Source organism: Bos javanicus, chromosome 13 (genome assembly GCF_032452875.1).
Source record: "Bos javanicus breed banteng chromosome 13, ARS-OSU_banteng_1.0, whole genome shotgun sequence".
Lineage (NCBI taxonomy): Eukaryota > Metazoa > Chordata > Mammalia > Artiodactyla > Bovidae > Bos > Bos javanicus.
The window spans coordinates 39,855,352-39,876,537 of record NC_083880.1 but is presented as its reverse complement, the minus strand read 5'-3'; the positions used below and the strand labels follow the sequence as shown (position 1 = coordinate 39,876,537).

Sequence of the window (21,186 nt, the reverse complement as noted above, 5' to 3'; positions counted from 1 at the left end):
GCAGCTATGCGTGAGAGGCTCAGGGGATGTATGGGAAATCTCTGTACCCTTTTCTCAATTTTGCTGTGGACCTAAAACTGCTCTAAAAAAATAAATGGCTTAAAATGACAATCAACTTTTACAACCTTAGTCTTTGGGAGTCACAGAAGTTGGGACTAGCTTAGCTAGGGGATTCTGGCTCATGGTCTCCTGCAAAATTTGTAGTCAAGATATCAGCCAGGGCTGCATCATAAGGTTGGACTGGGGCTGGAGGACCACTCACACAGATGGCTCCTCACATGACTAGCAAATTGTGGAATGTCTGGGGCAGGAATCCTCAATCCCTTTCCATGAGGACCCCACCAAAGGGCCAACCGGGTGACCTGAGGATATGGTAGCAGTGACCCAGGAGGGTGCAAGTTGGAAGCTGTAGGATCTTTCAGGACCTGGCCTCAGAAGGCACACATTATCATTTATGCAATATCCTGCTGGCTACACACCTCAGCCCTGGTCAGTGTGGGCGGGGACCATTCATGGACATGGATACCAAGGGGCAGGAATGAGTAGGGGCCATTTCAGGGGCCAGCTGGCCCATGGCTTTCTGATGCAAGAACCAATACATGACACTAAAAACTGTGGATTAAGAATTTCACCCCCTACCCCCGGAAACAAAGTGCTATATTTGAAAGTAAAATGAAATTCAGGAAGAATACTTACAAAATCAGACTGGGCCCTCTGTACCTCCAAAGGGGTTGGAATGGCGGGCTTGGAGACATGCAAGTAATGGTAAGACCCAGGGAGGATACCTCCTAGTGAAGAAGGCCAGTTTTAGACATTTTATTTCAGTTGGGTGAACAAATGGGTAGCAAGGCTGACATCTACACCACAAGACCACCAGAGACACCTGCTGTGGTGTGTGCCACTCACTTTCCCACCAAAGTGCCTCTGTTGGCAAGGGACACCCTGGGGCTGATAACATTTAATACAACCAAGGTGAATGTGCCATAATAGCACACAATACAGACACCAATGCTCTAAGAGGTCCAGGCTGACCCTGTGCATCCTGACTTCCCATAACTCACGGCCCTCTAATCCCCACCTACCAAGGCTTTGTAAACATGGCCAAGATGTTCCCTTTCTCTGTCCTCCTCCACTGTGTAACCAACATACTAAAAAAAGTAAATGTTATAAGGAAAGTCAACAAAGTCCTTGTTCAAGGCTTTAGAAAATGTGGATTATGAAATGGTTACTATTTCTAGCTGGCCCCAGAAGCCCAAGCCAGGTCCCACTCATAGCATCTTCTGACAACCGGGACTTGTCCTTTTCCATGGCCACCGCCCTCCCTAAGGTCTTGTCCAGAGTGAAGAGGCGATCATGACCTCTCGCTGGGCAGATAAACACAAAGACTGGGATGTTGGGTTTCTGCCCCTTTAGACTGATGTTCTGTCTACTGGATTAGGGTTCACAGACCCTCCCCCCAGGAGTCCATGGATGATTATGGGTGTTGGCCCATCAACTCTCTGGAAGTACACATACACAATTCTATAAATATGTGCATTTTTCTGACAGAAGGTCCATCTCCCAAATATAAGGAAATTCTGTGTTACTCATGTGATGACCTCCTTAGGAGCCAATAAAACAGAGGGGATTAGAGTAGACCCATTTTACAGCTGCTACAAGTTGTGCTTATTATTTCAGATAGCAGACTGAAGCATGGGAGGCTTGGAAGCTCCCCTGATCTCTCAACTTTCAGTGAGAATAAAAGTTTGGCAAGATGTCAGGGCATCACACCACACACCAGTGGTGAGGAGCCTCTGGGCAAGTTACTGACCATCCCCTAGTCTCAGTGGCCTTATACATAGAGTGACCATCACAGAACTGACATGGTAGAATCAGGTCCATCATAAACAGTTAAACATGAGAGAGCCCCCCTCCCCACATCTCTTTGCAAAGCCACTGACACACAGCAATGCCTCCTCACCAAGCCTATGGGAAATGGGGCTGGCTGGTCCAGACCCAACCAGCGGCTGCAGCAGTGGGATGAGGGTGGCCCCCTACACACCTTTGATCTTGGCTCCCTTGTACATGGGGATGAGTCGGTCAAGGTCGGCCGGTGGTTCGGTCACAGGCTCCAGAGTCGGATCGAAGAGCTTGAGCATTGCTGCTGCCAGTTGGAAGCCGATTTCTTTGGAATTGAAGTTGCTGTGAGTCCACTCATTCGAGTAGTACCTATTGGAGAACTTGGTGAGGGGGCCGGCAGCTCTGATGGCTATGTCGTTGGTGTGGAAGTTGCTGTCGATCACAAGTCGGCCGTCGTAGACCAGGCATGCATCATTGAAGGCTTTGAACGTTTCATAATCCACGTTCTTCTCGAGGAAGCTGAAGAACATCTACAAAGTGAACAGACACATTATCCTTAGTTATCATTCTTCACTGTACCTTCCCAAGAGGTTGGATCATCTCCATTTTATTATTTGGGGCGCACTAGAAAACCTAAATCTACTAAGAGTATGTCCTAATGGTGTGGGTATCTTTCAGATGAAGAACAAATTAATATCACTCAATGTCACTCTTTTTTTTTAATCGCTTATCTAGGTATCCAGCAATGGATGCCGCATAGTGGAACGTCTCCCACGAGAGCACGTTCTCCCCTGTAAGGAGGTTTATGTTCATAGATACCACTTGCCCCTCATTCCAGGACACTCTAAATCACTCCTTCTCAGTCTCCTTCCATTTTCCTCTCTGGTGTCTGACACTCATGTTTCTCCAGGTTCCTTCTTGGGGTCACCTTGTCCACTCTTGAGTCTTCAGACTGCCCCATTCCTGGCCCTTTAAGCCCAGAAAGCCTGTCCTTGCAGGATACCCCGTTCACCTCCATACCCTCCAGGTCTGGGCTCCTGACCTGGGAGGGCAGGTACTGATTCAGTGAATATAGACAGGGTACCTGCATGCCCCACCCCCATATTCTCTGCCCAGATTTTAATACTTTCTCACACTCATCTGGAAATCATCTTCTGTATTGATGTTTCATTAAAGCATCTAGTGAAAGTGAAAGGGAAAGTTGTTTAGTCGTGTCCAGATCTTTGTGACCCTTGGACTATACAGTCCATGCAATTCTCCAGGCCAGAATACTGGAGTAGGTAGTCATTCCCTTCTCCAGGGGATCTTCCTGACCCAGAAATCAAACCAGGGTCTCCTGCATTGCAGGCGGATTCTTTACCAGCTGAGCTACCAGGGAAGCCAGGCTAAGTTACTTGTTTTTAGGGCTTCAGTTGTTGTGGAAGAGGCTAAATTGACTCATTTTTATCTTAGTTGTTGCTATTCAGTCACTAAGTCATGTCCCACTCTTGGCAACCCCATGGACTGTAGCACGCCAGGCTCCCCTGTCCCTCACCATGTCCCAGACTTTGCTCAAATTTATGTCCATTGAGCCAGTGATGCTATCTAACTATCTCGTCCTCTGTTGCTCCCTTCTCTTGCTCTTTCCCAGCATCAGGTTCTTTTCCAGTGAGTTGGCTTTTTGCATCAGGTGCCAAAGTATTGAAGTTTCAGCTTCAGCATCAATCCTTTCAATGAATATTCAGGGTTAATTTCCTTTAAGATGGACTGGTTTGATCTCCTTGCAGTCCAAGGAACTCTTAAGTGTCTCCAGCACCACAATTCAAAAGCATCAGTTCTTTAGCACTTGGCTTTCTTTATGGTCCAACTCTCAAATTCATACATGACTACTGGAAAAACCATAGCTTTAACTATAGGGATGTTTATAGACAAAGTGATGCTTCTGCTTTTTAATACACTATTTAGGTCTGTGATAGCTTTTCTTCCAAGGAGCAAATGTCTTCTAATTTCATGGCTATAGTCACCATCTGCAGTGATTTTGGAGCCTAAGAAAAGAAAATATGTCACTGCTTCCATTTTTCCCCCTTCTTTTTGCCATGAATATTAGGTGTTTTTTTTTTTTTAATGTTGAGTTTCAAGCTAGCTTTTTCACTCTCCTCTTTCACTGTCCTCAAGAGGATCTTTAGTTCCTCTTTACTTTCTGCCATTAAAGTGGTATCATCTACATATCTGAGGCTGTTGATATTTCTCCTGGCAATCTTGATTCCAGTTTGTGATTCATCCAGCTGGGCATGTCACATGATGTACTCTGCATAGAAGTTAAATGAGCAGAGCCATTCCACACCCCTTCTCCACCCAAGAATGGTGCGTGAATGAGGAGTGAGGCAGGAATGAGCCTACAACAGCCACTAATCACAGGTGACTACATACATTTAAATCAAAGTGGTCCAGCTTCCCTGTTGGCTCAGCTGGTAAAGGATCTGCCTGCAATGTGGGAGATTCAGGTTCGATCCCTGGGTAGGGAAGATCCCCTGGAGAAGGGAATGGCAACCCACTTCACTGCGTTCCACTTGCCTGGAGAATTCCATGGACAAAGGAGCCTGGGTCACGGGGTCACAAGGAGTCCATGGGGTCACAAAGAGTCAGACATGACTGAGCGACTAACACTTTCACTTTCCCTGGTGGTCCTGTGGCTACGACTCTGAGCTCCCATTGCTGGCAGACCCAGTTTGATCCCTGGTCAGGGAACTAGATCCTGCGTGCCACAAATAAAGATCCCACAAGCTGCAAATAAGACCTGGCACAGCCAAATAAATAAATATTTTTAAAATAAATAAATCTAAATTAATTAAAAGTAAGTAAAATTGAAAATCCAGACCCTCAATTGTGGCCTATTTCAAACGCCCCAAAGCTACAGGTGGCAGTGGCTGCCATACTGACTGAACAAGTAAGGACCATTTCTACCATCACGGGAAGTTCCACTCGACAGCACTTGACTCGAGTCCACCATCCCTGTGATATCCTTTCTTCTTCCTGAGGGAACCAGCAAGGACTTTTCCCCTTTACCTGTCTCTGTTCACTTGGACATCTAATCCTCTCCCAGTTACTCCCATTCAGGTAGCCTCTTTCTCTCTAATCTGTTATAAATTCTTTCTGCTTTTAACCTTACTCAGTGACCACAGGAAAATATATTTCTCTGAGTCCCTCACTCTGAGTCTGTCTCTCTACTCCTCTTTTCTTTTTTGCCTCGACTCCTTTCCCATCTATATAGAAATAGACTTCTCATCCATAGAAAAACACGTAGAAATATTTGAATTGAAATTATATGTGCAAAACAGGACCATTAATGCTCAGAATTCTCCTTCAACATCCCCACAAAGTTCTTCTACCTGCTCAGTTTATCTCCTAGGTAAACCTACCTTTTATTAAAGTGAAAGTGAAAGTGAAGTCGTTCAGTCGTGTCCCACTCTTTGCGACCCCATGGACTGTAGCCCTCCAGGCTCCTCCATCCATTTTCCAGGCAAGAGTACTGGAGTGGGTGCCATTTCCTTCTCCAGGGGATCTTCCCAACCCAAGGATCGAACCCGGGTCTCCAGCATTGCAGGCAGAGGCTTTTACCATCTGAGATACCAGGGAAGCCTCCACTTTTTATTAAGGGGCACATTAAATATACTAGCCCTTGTTTTCCTGGGTTTGGAAGATTACCAGCACTTCTACTGAAATCGTGTTATTTTATACCATTTTGGCATAGGCATTCAAAACATGGTTACATTGGAGACATACGAGTTGGTGGAATGGACCGATTGCTGGAACAGCAAATCCAGCACTGTCCCCAGGAACACAAGTTATGAGTCACGGATCTCTCATATCTCTCAAACACAATTCATGTGCTCCTATAAGGCCAACTGAATACTACATATTGGCTGAAAATATGGAGTATTAGAAGAAACATCTGCTTTAAATGCCTCTATAAATAATGCCCTAAGGTTCTACCTTAAGGAACTAGGAAAAGAAAGGCATGGTAAAGCCAAAGCAAGCAGAAAAAAAGAAAATAATTGTTAAGAGCAGAAATCAATGAGAGAGAAAACTGACAGACAACAGAGACAATTAACAAACTCAAAAGCTGGTGCTTTGGGTGAAAAAAATCAATACAATCGACAAACATCTAGCTAGACAGAGAACTTTAGACAGTCTTCGCCTCGTCTTCATTTCTGGCGGTTGCTGCCTATTTGTGCTATTCAGGATCTGATGGCGGCTGCCATCAATCCATCTCTACTTCCGTCAGCACACAGGCTTCTTCCTGTGGGCTTCCTCTCTGCCATCACATCTTTCTCTCCGTATAAGGGCACCAATCATCAGACTTAGGACCCACCCCAATCCAGGAGGACCTTCTCTTTGCTTGACAGCAACCACTAAGATCCTATTTCCAAGTAAGGTCACATTCAGGTCCTGAGGCTTAGGACCATAGCTCTCCAGGGGACATAATTCAAACCATGACCCCACAACCACAGTGGAGATGTGAAGATACTTGTCCCCATCAAAGTCTTGGAGAAGGGAATGGCAACTGACTCCAATATTCTTGCCTAGAAAACCCCATGGACAGAAGAGCCTGGAGGGCTATGGTCCACGGGGTTGCATAGAGTCAGACACGACTGAGTGACTCACTTTCACTTTTGTTAAAAGTCTCCTAGTGCCCTGACAGAGATGCTACTCAAAGCTGATCATCAGAGGGATACATACCCTGATCTCTCCCTTCTTTAGGCTTCTAATCCCCAGCTGGTACCTGTGCTATGCTAAGTCACTCAGTCGTGTCTGAGTCTTTGTGACCCCATGGAGCATAGCCCGCCAGGCTCCTCTGTCTATGGGATTCTCCAGGCAAGAAGACTGGAGTGGGCTGCCATGCCCTCCTCCAGGGGATTTTCCTGACCCAGTGATAGAACCTACATCTTTTACATCTCCTGCATTGGTAGGTGGGTTTTTTACCACTAATGCCAACTGGGAATCTCCAGCTGGTACTTACTGTTGGCCAAACACAGATGAGAGTTTCAGGGTGGGGTGGGGTGGGGAGAAACACAGCAGGGGAGCAGGAGACAGGACCCAAGGACAGTGGACCACGGTCTGACTCATTACTTTAGGGGGAAGTCTGGGCAGGAAGGCATGCTGGATCAAGGGGGTTGAAAGTATCTGCAAGGTGTCTTTGCCTTGATTCTAGTTCTGACCTAATAGGAGAGTGAAGGCCTGTGGGGGCTGCTACAGACCCTGTATTCAGTCAGATACTTGGGGAAGGTTTTCTTGTACCTGTGCTCCCTAGGCAGGGTTTGTACTCACCCCCAGAATTCCCCCAGGGTACACTTGGCACACATCTTCTAGGATCATCATTTTCGGAGGAAACTTCCAATGAGAAGATCTTTATTTTTCCTCCTTAAATAGGTATTGTGACATACATATGTAGATATGTAGAAAAGTACATACACTTTTCTATTAAAATACTATGAACTTTTTCTTTTGCACTGCTATATCCCTCATACTTAGGACCGAGCTTGAGACCTAGTAGGCTTTCAATAAATCTCTGCAGAGTGAAGGAAGGAATGAATGTTCTTGAGGAGCAGAATGTAGAATCCCCTGGGTTATCAGAATGAAATGAGAGGTGGTAGGGAAGCTCCTCTGGCATGCAGTCTGCCTTGAGCTCCTCCTGTCTAGGTTCTGGGGGACGAGGGTCATGGCACCCACCTGTAAGAGCACTGGGGCGAGAAGCCCTGACTTAGGCTGACTGGCCCATACTGCCAGGTAATGGACCCCCATGAGCCCTCAGAGGCCTCCTCCAGGTGGTCTTCCCACCACAGGCTGCTGGTATCCTTCATCCCAACCCAAGGGTCAACACACCCTTGACCCCCATAAGTCCAGCCCTCACGCTGACTGCAGCCCCCTCCCTGAGGGTTCTCCTGCTTCTCTGGCACATCAACTGGCCCCTTCCCCTCTTCCTCCTGGCTTCTGCTCGTCTCCTGAACAGGCTGTGAGCTGAGCTATTCTAAGTCCCTGTTCCACAGGGAAAGACCCACTGTAGCTGTTTCCAGAATCTTAGGAGGTCAACACGGTGTACACTTTGAGGCCCTGTTAGCCTGGGTTAGATCTTAAGCTGATGGGGAGTCACCGTGTTCTGTCTGTAAAGTGGGGGTGCTTCCTGTGACAGAGCTGTTGTGAGGAGGGGACAGAATGCACTGCAAGAGGGTAGCACGGCGCCTGGGACTTGCTCACAGTGGGGCTGGTTGTTGTTCAGTCGCTCAGTCGTGTCTGACTCTTTGCAACCCCATGGACTGCAGCATGCCAGGCTTTCCTGTTCATCACCAACTCCCAGAGTTTGCTCAAACTCATGTCCACTGAGTCAGTGATGCCATCCAACCATCTCATTCTCTGTCATCCCCTTCTCCTCCTGCCTTCAATCCTTCCCAGCATCAGGGTCTTTTCTAATAAGTCAGTTCTTCGCATCAGGTGGCCGAAGTATGGGAGCTGGCAGTCCTCAAATCCTGACACTCCATCCACAAATAGAAGGTGGGGGGTCCAGTTCCCCTTCCTTTGCATGTGGGCTGCCTCGGTGACCTGCCTCCAGGACTCCGAAGGATGCTGCTTGACGTATGAGGTTAGGTCACAGGAGGAGGGATGCTGTCGCTGTCTCTATCATCTCTCGGTCTGTCTCTATCTCTGGCTCTCTGCGTCTGTCTCTATCTCTGTTTCTATCTCTCTGTCTGTATCTCTGGCTCTCTGTTTGTCTGTTTTTGTCTCCATCTGTCTGTTTTTATCTCTGGCTCTCTGGCTCTCTCTGTCTCTATCTCTGTTTCTCTCTGGCTCTATCTCTCTGTTTCTCTCTCTCTCTGTCTCTCTCTATCACTCTGTCTCTTTCCATCTCTCTGTCTCTCTCCATCTCTCTGTCTCTCTCCATCTCTCTTGATCCTCTCTGTCTCTGTCCCAGTGCTTTTGGAACCAGTCACCACGCTGAGGAGAAGCTCAGTCCCATGGAGGGGCCGTCTGTGATTGTTCTGATCAGCATCTCACCTGAGCCTGATCTGACACCAGCAGCCCGACAAGCGGGGGGACGCACCTTTTCTATGGCTCCAGCCCCACCCAGTCCCCTTTCATCCTCAGGAAAGACCTCTAGGGATTCCTGCCCAATGAGCTGGCTCCCACGCTAGGACCACAAGAGAGACGCAAGGATGACTACTGTTGGTTTAGGTCACTCGGTTTGGGTGGCTCTTTATGTAGCTACAGAAACTCTGAAAGTTTGCAGGGGCTGGAGAGGGGTGGCAGGGAAACTGCGACTGTAAGCTCGTCACCCATCACCTTTCAGACCCCAAGTCCCCCAAAGCTGGTAGCTCTCCCAAGGTGGTGAGTGAGGTTCCGGGGACCTACTTACGGAGCAGGGGAGCTGGAAGGGCTTGGTGGGCGTGGTGAAGCTGGCGGTGTGGATGGGGTCAGGGTACAGCCCATTGTTCCACTGAGCCAGCAGTGCGTCCCGGTACACATTCACCCCTGCAGCCTGGAGTGCGTCCTCTATCGCGCCCTCCACGGCGCAGTCGTTGATGCAGGTGATGATGGATGTGGGTGGGTGCTGTACCAGGTGGATGCAGGAGCCCCTGACCCCCAGGCTCAAGAGGGTCTCCACAGTGGTGTATGTGTCAATTGAGTTCCCATAGATGATGATGTTCCCTAGAAAAGGGGGCAAATCGCTAAGATACATAGCTTAAAAAAAAAAACCCAATAACCTTATTAGTCAAGTGCTAATGATGCTGAATTACTCCCTCCAACCCTCTCATTTTTTTTCAGCTGTGGGAAGCCAGCGGTGTTACCTAGCAACGGCAACCAAGATAATTTAGCAAAGAATGGACACACAACATCCCACAAAGTAGTCAAGTACTTTTAACACACAAGTAGGATATTCGTTTATGTACCTATAATTTGAAAGTTGAAATTATGCTAAATGAAACGGTCAAAAATAAAACCTTTTATCTTGCTTTTGTCCCCTACTTGCTATACTTATTAAGGGGGAAAAATGGCGAAAGTTTGCAATAAATGCAAGTTCTTCTTGAGTCATGAAAAGGACAATGGTTAAAAAAAATAGTCATGTGCATGATGGTAAGGACATTTTAATACTTAATTGTTGAATTGTGTTGATTTCAAGAAAACTTTTTTTTTGAAAACTAAAGACTAGAACATTCTGCTTTGCAACAGATAATTTTATAAAGATTCAAATCCTGAGTTTTACAATTTAATGTGTTAAGACCTAGCGAGAGATTGATGGGTATTCTTTTGGTGAGGAAAAATAAAATCATAAAATAATCTCGAAAGATTTCTACTGTGTGAGAGCACTTTGATGATACAATTTATTTATATTTCTTAAAAATATTACAGAAGTAATTACATATGCTCTTCTGATGATGATATAAATTTTAAGATCAATGATCCTATTATATGAGTGAAATGTATTATGTGCTATTCATATGTTATTTTTGACATGGAATTGGCATTATTACCTCTTCACAAAGAAAGAAACTGCTGTGGACTCACATTTCAGGCAAGCTGTAACAATTTTACCACAAAACTTTACCTCTCTTTTTCCTTCTGTTTGTGAAATGATATGAAGAGGAATTTTAAGAGACAAAATAAATGGCAAGTGTATTTACTCAATTTTGTGGAATAAATTATGCAAAAATCAAACTGAAAGGAGGTATAATGGCTATCTTACTTGCCTAGAAGAAAAGGAACTGGAATCGCTTTCAGGCATTTTTCAGAGCTCCTAGGAAGTCCTCGCCTACTTCCTCTTCTCGAACACGGATGGCCAAGGGGGACAGAAGCCAGGGGCAGGGCCCCTCCTCCCCGCCTTCCCTAGGACATTCTGATCTGGGGGCTCTGATCGCCTCCCCATTCAGACTCACTAGTGTGACATTCCTGAGTAAGCTGCATTTCCCTTGGCTGAAAGAGCCAACATTTTGTTTAAATTATTGAGGTACCCACCTGCTGCAAAACGTGACTCCTGGAGGTTTGACACGACAAAGGAGTAGCCCGCCAGGGGAGCCAAAACTTGAACCTCACATTGTCCAAATTTGAGGTCCTCTGTCCCTTCTTTCAAATATGCATGTGAAAACAGCATTCACTTTCCGTGAAACAGGTTAAGCGTTTAGGCCCCATGCAACTCAGAGTTTCATTATTTTTGCAGTTTCTCCTTCATGTGGGCTTTTAGCAACTATTCTGCTTTTTCATTATAGGCTCACAGGCTATATATAGCAATGCCAGGCTGCTGGGGTCATTAGAGAGCTGTATGTTTAGCCAGGGTTGCCCACAGATTGTAGGCAGTTGGAGAGTCTGAGGACTTCAAAAGATAATACTTTTCATAAAACCTCTCATACTTAAATTAGATGTCTCTCTCTCTCTCTCTCTCTCTCTCTATATATATATATATGCTAACTTCTAAATAGTTATCTTTTGGTTTGTCTTTTAATGTAATTCGAAACACCTCCCCAAACATGAGACTTTGGTTATTGTAACTGTCAGCTATTGTCACAATAATACTGTGTAACAAGCTACCCTCAAACTCAATGCCAGAAAACCAATAAGCCTGTGGTAGGTCAGCTCACAGGTCTGCAGGCTTGACAAATGCTGGCTGCTACGGCTCCAAGCTATGGTTGGTGTCAAGTCGGTACCACCATGCCTCTCTCAGCCTCTTTGGACCAATAGCAACCTGAGGCATATTCTCTTTTGGGAGCTGTGCAGGAGGGCAGGCATGACTGCTCAGGCACTTTCCAAGGCTCTCCTGGCAACAGCCACTAACGTTCTCTTGACCAAAGCAAGTCAAGTGGCCACACCCTCGCCCAAGGGGGTGAAGCACGCTCTGTCCACAGCAGGGATGTGTGTGTGTGTGTATTCATTGAATAACATTCCAAAATCATTGTTACTCTGGGCACAGTACTCTGTGTGCCTATGCCTACGTGAGGCCTATGTGATGTCATCCAGAATTTTCATCTAAACATGTTTTACTGATCATTTACTTACATTGTCCCATCCCACAAAACAGTAGAATCCCATTAGAATTTTCTGCTACCTAAATAACAAGTCACAGGTCAAATCACATCACTCCATGAATATCACAAAACCCGATGTTATGAAGTCAGCCTATTATTCTTTGCCAGTTCAGTCCTTCAGCTTTTAAGCATTCCTACTCCAGGGTGGGAGGCGGGGAGGGGATTATTCTTTCCATTATCTTTGTGCAGTTGTGACTTATTTCTGCATCATTTCCAACTTTTACTTTGCAAAAAATTTTTAGATTCAATTCCTGTTTATCTCACGACTCTGATATATCAGGCCCAAGGTAGGTATTTTTAATACACAAGCCCTTATTATTATTACTATCAGTAACAATAACAGAATTGTTATCAATAACATTGGCTTCAGGCAAATGCCTGTAACTTTTTCATAAGCTAAAAGTAAAAATATAAGTATGAAGACAATTCATAGGAGAAGCAAAGTCTTATATTTTGGGGCATCCCCAGGGAAAAAACCCAGAAGATAAAGAGTTTGATTGTTAATGTATTCATTTCAGGACAAATCAGTTTAGGTAAAAAATATGACTGCTTGTATTTATCAGCATAATTTTACTTGCATGGATGAGGTGGAACTAGAACTTTTTAAAAACTACTTATTTCTTTTTCCTTTTTTGGCCATGCCACATGGCATGTAGGCTCTTAGTTCCTGGACAAAGGATTGAACCTATACTCCTTGCAGTGGAAAACTAGGAGTCCCAACACAGGACCACCAGAGAAGTCCTGGAACTAGAGCTCTTAAAGCCCCCCTGGGCTGGGCTGTGGCTGTGATCGTGTCTGGGCCCCAGTAGAGGATCCAGCCTCCAGCCAGGTGAGGCTTCCAAGGATCAAAGATTGTCTCTACCTGCCTTCCTTGCCATCACTTCCCCAGTGATGGGTAAGTGATGGGTGGACTTCAGGCTCACCCTGCCCACCCTGGGGCTTCACACAGAGCCTCTCTACAACAGGTAGGACAATATGCTTCCTAGCCAGATGTACGGAAGAATGTTTAGGCTTTATCAGCTTGCTGACCCGAGACTAACTAAGCGTTCCTTTGGGTCCTCTCAATGTTTACTGCGGGACACCCTCACTCTGGCCAGGTTTTCCTACTATGCCCTTCTACTTGCTGTTCACTACAAAGTTGGCACCACAAGAAAGACTGAACCAGCCAGAGGATGGATTGTACACTTGAGATCTGTAAGACAGAAACATGTTAGATCTGGCTACTGGGTTTCTCTTCCAGCCCACAAAATCCTACCCAGTTCTAAATGTAACCCAAATTGTGTGTGCCTCCAGCACAACAGTATAGGGTAACTCTCCTAGTGTGCTGGTTCTCATTGAAACCCAGGACCAAGGATATTTTCCAGGGAGGTGAGCCCCTCATGTGACTACCGTGCTGTGGACTGTTGGGTGGATCTAGGGCTGAATCAGGGAGGGAAGATGGAGGGGGAAACAACTGGAGAAAGAAAGGGAGGGGGTGGAGTGAAATAGATTGTATCATCTCTGGCTGAGTTAGAAGGAAGAAAGGGTTTAAAAGTAGGTGAATGAGGGACTTGCCTGGAAGTTCAGTGGTTAAGACTCTGCTTATATAGCAGGGAGTGCGGGTTCTACGCCTGGTAGAGGAAATTATGCTGCATGCATGCGTGTGTGCTAAGTCTCTTCTGTCGTGTTCGACTCTTTGTGACCCCGTGGACTCCTCTGTCCATGGGATTCTCCAAGCAAGAATACTGGAGTGGGTTGCCATGCCACCCTCCAGGGGATCTTGTCTTTTACGCCTCCTGCATTGGCAGGCAGGTCCTTTACCACTAGCGCCACCTGGGAAGCCCTCATGCCTCATGGCGCGGCCAAATAAACAAATAAATGTAGGTGAAAGAAAGTGGTTGTGGGGTGGGAGAGGGGCTGGGGAAACTGGGCCATAAATAATAGCAGTGAAAACGACTTTGTAAGGGCTACACTGAGTCTGCCAGTGTGTCCGAGCCTGAGGGGGCCAGGTGGGGTGGCTGGGGTCCCCCTGGTGCAGAACACCCTGGTGGCTGTTGGGGTGGTGTGGGAAGCAGCCCCAGGGTATGTGGTACCCGCAGCATCTGTCATCTACAGTGGGCTTCAGAGGTCAGACAACTCCAGGTCATTAAAGATTCATCCAGCTCATGAAGTTCTACCACTTCAGTGCTGTGTAACTCACAGAGTGTTTGCAAATATTTAGAAGGAGATGCATTCGTGTATGTTCTTTGGAAGTGCCCCTGCAGGTACGGAAGAAACAGAGTGGAAAAGCTGAGGATGTCCCCCTGGATATCAGTTGTATGCTAAGAGATCCGTTCATTGTCTTCTTTGCAGCTCAGTTTATTTAATAGATAAGAAACAACCAGTCTCTGCACTTCATTTGATGGCTGACAGAGGAGAAATGGCAGGCGGTCCTACTTGGAAACGGCAAATGGTAACCGACAGTTAGAACAGACTGGGTTGATTTTCAAGGAAGGGTGATGGAATAGAACTGCAGCGGTTTTCATGGGAGGCTGATCTCTGTTGTCCCTTTTAGGGGATAAATTATGCATTAGGGAGATTACAGAGCTGAATCAGGAGGCGGGGTAAGGGGGACAGAGGGGTAGTAAAAAAAGAAAAAAAAAGAAGACAACCCTGGAAAGCCCCTGTAATTAAAGTTGGCTGGAAACAGCACCGTCTCTCTCTCTCATGCCCACCTGCAGTGACCTTTGGGACTGAATGTGCAAGGGAGCTTCCAAAGGTAAGAGGGGCTTCCCGCGGCGGTGACAGCCCAGCTGGGGAGGAGGAGGGGACATGGTGACTCCAGTCACCACTCCAGTGAGCTGTCACTTCTCCATCTGAGGCTGAAAAAGCACTAAGACCTGCTGTTTGAAATGTTGCCATGAATGGAGAGGTGATGTTTTTGCTACTCTCTTGTTTGACGCTGTAAATGAACACATGAGCAACTCTGATTGTGTGACCAGCAAAACAAGGTAAATACACCCAAGATACAGAGATGGGAGGAAGAAAATCATCCCTTGGAAAGAAGAACAGGGAAGGAATTTCTGATCTGACGTTCTGGCCAGGAAATCACCTCTCAAGAGGACAGGAAATAAATTTAGGAATTATGCACACAAATATTAATAAGAATTTTTCTTTGTAGTAATTGTATTTTTAAGACCAGAGGAAACAAGAGTTACACATTAATTTCTGTACTTGAAATGACTTCTATCCATGTATATTTACATATTCCATTGTATTTTGATGAAGAATTATAGTTCCTTTTCCACATCAAAAGAAACAGAATGATTATGACCAGAACAGACCCAGGAGAAAAGTTTACGCTCTCTAGAAAACTGAGCACAGAGAGGTTAAGTGACAGGCTCCAGGTCACACAGTCGTAGATGGTTCAGCAGGATTCAGACCTGCCAGGTCTGATTTGAGAACCAGGAGGGCATGGCAACCCACTCCAGCATTCTTGCCTGGAGAATCCCATGGACAGAGAAGTCTGGTGGGTTGTAGTCTGTGGGGTCGCAAAGAGTCAGCCACAACTGAAGCAAATTAGCACGCATGCATGCTCATACCACTACACTGTATTTGCAGATGGATATAACATTTGAATCAGTTCTAATGAGGTGGATGAAACTGGAGCCTATTATACAGAGTGAAGTAAGCCAGAAGGAAAAACATAAATACAGTATACTAACGCATATATATGGAATTTAGAAAGATGGTAACAATAACCCGGTGTACGAGACAGCAAAAGAGACACTGATGTATAGAACAGTCTTATGGACTCTGTGGGAGAGGGAGAGGGTGGGAAGATTTGGGAGAGTGGCATTGAAACATGTAAAATATCATGTAGGAAACGAGTTGCCAGTCCAGATTCGATGCACGATGCTGGATGCTTGGGGCTGGTGCACTGGGACGGCCCAGAGGGATGGTATGGGGAGGGAGGAGGGAGGAGGGTTCGGGATGGGGAACACATGTATACCTGTGGCGGATTCATTTTGATATTTGGCAAAACTAATACAATTATGTAAAGTTTAAAAATAAAATAAAATTAGAAAAAAAAAACTTGTTCTAAATACCTATATTTTAAATATATATATATATATTTGACTACTGTCGTGTTGGCGAAGACTCTTGAGGGTCCCTTGGACTGCAAGGAGATCAAATCAGTCCATCCTGAAAGAAATCAGTCCTGAATATTCACTGGAAGGACTGATGCTGAAGCTGAAACTCCAATACTTTGGCCACCTGATGTGAAGAACTGACTCATTGGAAAAGACCTTGATGCTAGGAAAGACTGAAGATGGGAGGAGAAGGAGACGACAGAAGATGAGATGGTTGGATGGCATCACTAACTCGATGGATATGAGTTTGAGCAAGCTCCTGGAGTTGGTGATGGACAGGGAAACCTGGCATGCTACAGTCCATGGGGTCACAAAGAGTCAGACATGACTGAGCTACTGAACTGAACTGATATAACACATTCCTAAAAAAACCCCTCTAACTGGCATTTTATCTGTATAATTAACTTCCGGAAATAACTAGATAATGAAAGAATTTTCATAGATATCAAAGAATATTTATAAATTATGAAAAAAACACTCACTTAAAAAAACATTTTATATCTGTGAATAGACCAGAGAATACGCTTTTTATTTTTCATAAGTTAAAGCATAAGATTTCCATGACCCAAGCCTGACCTGTCCCATGTTGCTCTGCCAAATGAAAAAGGAAGAATATATTAGATATAGCATAACAAGGGCTTTGTTCGGTGATTCATGCACTGGAATTTTAATGTTATACTTTTCTTACAAACATGCTTTTAATAAGGCAGTAAACTGTATTTAGCTAAAGATGAAAATAATTGATCCATTTCGGGCCATTAAGGCGGTGGATTTTTTTGTACTTTACTTTCATCCTACTTTTCATTTTCATGGAAAGTACAGAGGTAATAGCAGTTGAATTTCAATTAGTTTCAATTAATGCCATAAACTGTTGTAATGTATTAGGTTGCTGGGTTCTATCTGAACCCCCGCCCCGCCAGCTAAACCCTCCAGGTTTTGTTTGCTGTTGAAAGCCAGTGATGTCAGCTCTTCGCCAGGATGCTGGAGCAGTTCTAATAGTTTAGGATAATTTACATCTATAAACCCATCCAACTCCAGAGCCCCCAAAACAATTTCCTTCAGACTGGACTCATTCCATCACAGAACAACTGTTTCTCCTTTGGAAGCAGAGGGAGGTATGATAAAACAGAACGGGGGTTGGAGGGGGGAGACTGGTGATACTTTAGGGGAGATGTTTGTGCATTTCCAAAGGGCAGAAATTCAGAGGAAAGTTAACTTCCTCTTAGTTAAAAAAAAAAATTCACTGTTTCTGCTACCTAGAATCCATCTGTCCTTCTAGAACAATCTCTCCACCATCCTCAGAACAAGCCCCTCTTCTTGAGTCCCTGGGCTTCAAGTTGGTCCTGGACTGTCCCAGGATTCAGGCTATGATTCTTGGGTGGACATTTGACTCAATCCCCACCCATGAGACACAGGAGATTTTTTTCTCACGGTCTTGGCCGAAGCGCCCTATCCTCAGTGCCCGCCTCCCTCCAACCCCACCCTGAATTACCGAGAAAAAGGAGAATTAGCACGAGGGAGCAAAAGCTAACTCTGATGAAAAACGTCCACATTCTTTCTGGCGTAATTAGGGACCAAGAGCTGACAGGCAGAGTGACGGTAATGGATGCGGGAACAAAACTCTGCTCCTCCATTTCATGGAGTGCCAACTTCTAGTTTCCGGCTTCAAATGCCATCAGCCCATTACTCATGTGGAAATAAGCTAGATGCGGTCTTGTGCCAACAGGACCACCAAATGGATCAAAGGTGGCTGCTTCCAGCCCTTCCCCGCCAGCATGGTGGCCCCCACCTCCAACCCCAATTCACCCTGCCGTGAACACCAGAGATGAGGGTTCTGCAGTGCTGTTGCATGCACAGCATCACCCTTGGGACCCCAACCTCTAAAAAGCAACCAGTTAAACCTGGACCGAGCTGGACACTTAAGTTCCCCCCTCACCCCTCCACTTGCCCATCTCATTGCTGCCCTTCACAGAGTCTGCCCGACCCCAGTTGTTGGGCCATGGGTTTTGGATACAAGTCAGACGTCCCCAACCTCTCTCTTCCTTTGCTTATCCTGCCCTCCTTTAAGGCTGAGCCAAATCCTCCCTCCTTGGGGAAGCTGTCTCCAAACTTCACATTCTCCTGGGCTCCCATGAAGGCCATGGTGCCCCTCTACAACCAGACAGTTGCCTGGTGTACACGGATCCCTATCTTTTGTGTAGAGACCGTGCTAGACTGCACTATCGGTAGGACGGCAGGGGCTGAGATGTACACCCGGGGAACCTTCGTGCACAGCAACAACCCCATCGCACAGCAGTAGTGGTGGTTATATGACTGAACTCTTACCATGTAAGAGACATGACCCTGAGTTGGACGTGAAATAGCTTATTAATCTCGTTTGCTCCTCACAGCAGCCCATGTGAGGAAGATATCTGGAATGGGACTAATTGAATTCATCTGAATAGGGCTCTAATTATGGAAAAACAACAAAGAGAAAGAGCTTCCTCAAGGCAGGGGATTAACGTTTTTCTTCCCAACTTCTCTTAGAGTCCTCTGAAAAGGGTCACTAGCGTAAGTTGAATGAACTTGGCTGGATCGGTTTCTCAGATGCCTTCCAGAGCCTGGGCCGGGCCTCTGACTGTTTAGACGACCCACTTGGGAGATGCCCCAGGAGTATTGTTAAGCAATGGACCTGGAAAGCAGCCTACTTTTAAGATAGGAAGCTAATGTCTACCAACTTCCTAACCTGTTCATTCGTAGACAAAAACAGGTATGAATGGGTTTTATGCAATGGCTAATAGGAGACATTCTTAAATCTTGCAAACCCATTTATTTCCCTCTAAGTGGGTACCAGAATGTCACCATCTTTGACCACTAGTTAAGGCAATGCGATAGCATGGATGCTCCTCCCCCATTTGAAAGCTAAGAACTTTTTGCTTTGGAATTTCTAAGTACTCTGCCATAAGCATTCAGAGTTAAGAACTTGCATTATAGAATATTGTACACCAGTACCCCTCATGAACACAGGCATAGAAATTCTTCTAAATATGTTAGCATTCTGATTCCAGGAATAAGGATATATGAATTTTCATCTCGACCCAGTAAGAATTATTCCAAGATGCAAAGTTAGTTCAGCATTCAAAAATCAATTAAGTTATGGACTCTGTGGGAGAGGGAGAGGGTGGGAAGATTTGGGAGAATGGCATTGAAACATGTAAAATATCATGTATGAAACGAGATGCCAGTCCAGGTTCAATGCACGATACTGGATGCTTGGGGCTAGTGCACTGGGACGACCCAGAGGGATGGTATGGGGAGGGAGGAGGGAGGAGGGTTCAGGATGGGGAGCACATGTATACCTGTGATGGATTCATTTTGATATTTGGCAAAGCTAATACAATTATGTAAAGTTTAAAAATAAAATAAAATTTAAAAAAAGATACTTTTAAGTGGAAAAAAATCAATTAAGGTAACTCAGCAAATTAACGGAGAAAGGAGAAAAAATTATTTATCACCTCAATAAATGCAGAAAAAAGCATTTAATAAAATTCAGCATTTATTTGTTGGACTGCAAGGAGATCCAACCAGTCCATTCTGAAGGAGATCAGCCCTGGGATTTCTTTGGAAGGAATGATGCTAAAGCTGAAACTCCAGTACTTTGGCCACCTCATGCGGAGAGTTGACTCATTGGAAAAGACTCTGATGCTGGGAGGGATTGGGGGCAGGAGGAGAAGGGGACGACAGAGGATGAGATGGCTGGATGGCATCACTGACTCGATGGACGTGAGTCTGAGTGAACTCCCGGAGTTGGTGATGGACAGGGAGGCCTGGCGTGCTGTGATTCATAGGGTGGCAAAGAGTTGGACACAACTGAGCGACTAAACTGAACTAAAAACTAGAAACATCTAAAAGGCATACTTATAGGTGAAAGTGATGTGGAAACTTTTCCACCTAAAATAGGAATGAGACAAGAAAGTCCACAATCACCATTCCTGTTCAACTGGTGGTCACTGACAGGGCAATATGGCCAAAAAGAAGGCTTAATAGGTCTACAGAGTAGAAAGAAACTAAAAAAAACAAAAATAACTTGCATTGCCACATGCAAAGGCCCTTTTCTTGGTCAAAAGATTCCTGAATCCTAACTCTCGAAACAGCCAACAGTTGATTAAAATATTACATTGTAATAGGACTGAGCACATTCCTAAGACATAATCATATTTTGTATTGAACCACTGGTTTTTGTGTTTTCAGCAAGTTTAAGTTACATTTTGAGGTCTGGACTTGATGAAATGGGTCCCTGGTGGCTCAACTGTTGAAGAATCTGACTGCAGTGCAGGAAACCTGGGTTGATCCCTGGGTCGGAAGATCCCCGGAGAAGGGAATGGCTACCCACTCCAGTATTCTTGCCTACAGAATTCCCATGGACAGAGGAGCCTGGCAGGCTATAGTCCATGTTGTTGCAAAGAGTTGAATGTGACTGAGTGACTAAACAACAAAGACAACGATGTCACAGATCGTATGGATAAAGGAAGGGTTCTGAAAACTCTGATTCACCTATTTTTGTAAATAAAGTTTTATTGGAACATGACTGTGTTCCAATAAACAGTGTTCCAAAACAGTCATGCTCATTCACTGACACATTGTCAGTGGCTGCTATCTCGCTACAGCAGCAGAGTTGGGTAGTTCGAACAGAGACCATATGCCCTGCAAAGTCTAAAATTTTTACTGTCTGGCCCTTTATGGTAAAAGTCACTGATTCCCTAAGTGTACTTAGGTCATAGGGCAGTGATTAAAGAACAACTAAAATATTGAAACAGGTTTAAATACATACAGATCCAAACTGAAAATAATACCAAGTGTTAATGCAAATATTAAAATACTTCATCAAGTTTTAATCTGGGTTCCCAGTATACAGCTATATATATGTAATTATATATATGTGTGTTGGAGAAGGTGATGGCACCCCACTCCAGTACTCTTGCCTGGAAAATCCCATGAACGGAGGAGCCTGGTGGGCTGCAGTCCATGGGGTTGCTAAGAGTCGGATATGACTGAGCGACTTCACTTTCACTTTTCACTTTCATGCACTGGAGAAGGAAATGGCACTCCACTCCAGTGTTCTTGCCTGGAGAATCCCAGGGATGAGGGAGCCTGGTGGGCTGCCGTCTATGGGGTCGCACAGAGTCAGACACGACTGAAGCGACTTA

The 21,186-nt window shown here is 45.3% G+C and overlaps 1 protein-coding gene across 1 annotated transcript in view; it reads right to left on the bottom strand.

Moving 5' to 3' along the window:
- Positions 1-21,186, bottom strand: part of CFAP61 (cilia and flagella associated protein 61) — a 250,046-nt gene that overhangs the window by 51,252 nt on the left and 177,608 nt on the right. Inside the window, 3 exon segments of the mRNA XM_061435541.1 lie at positions 697-788; positions 2,042-2,369; positions 9,227-9,519. Coding sequence (XP_061291525.1) covers positions 697-788; positions 2,042-2,369; positions 9,227-9,519 — 713 coding nt within the window.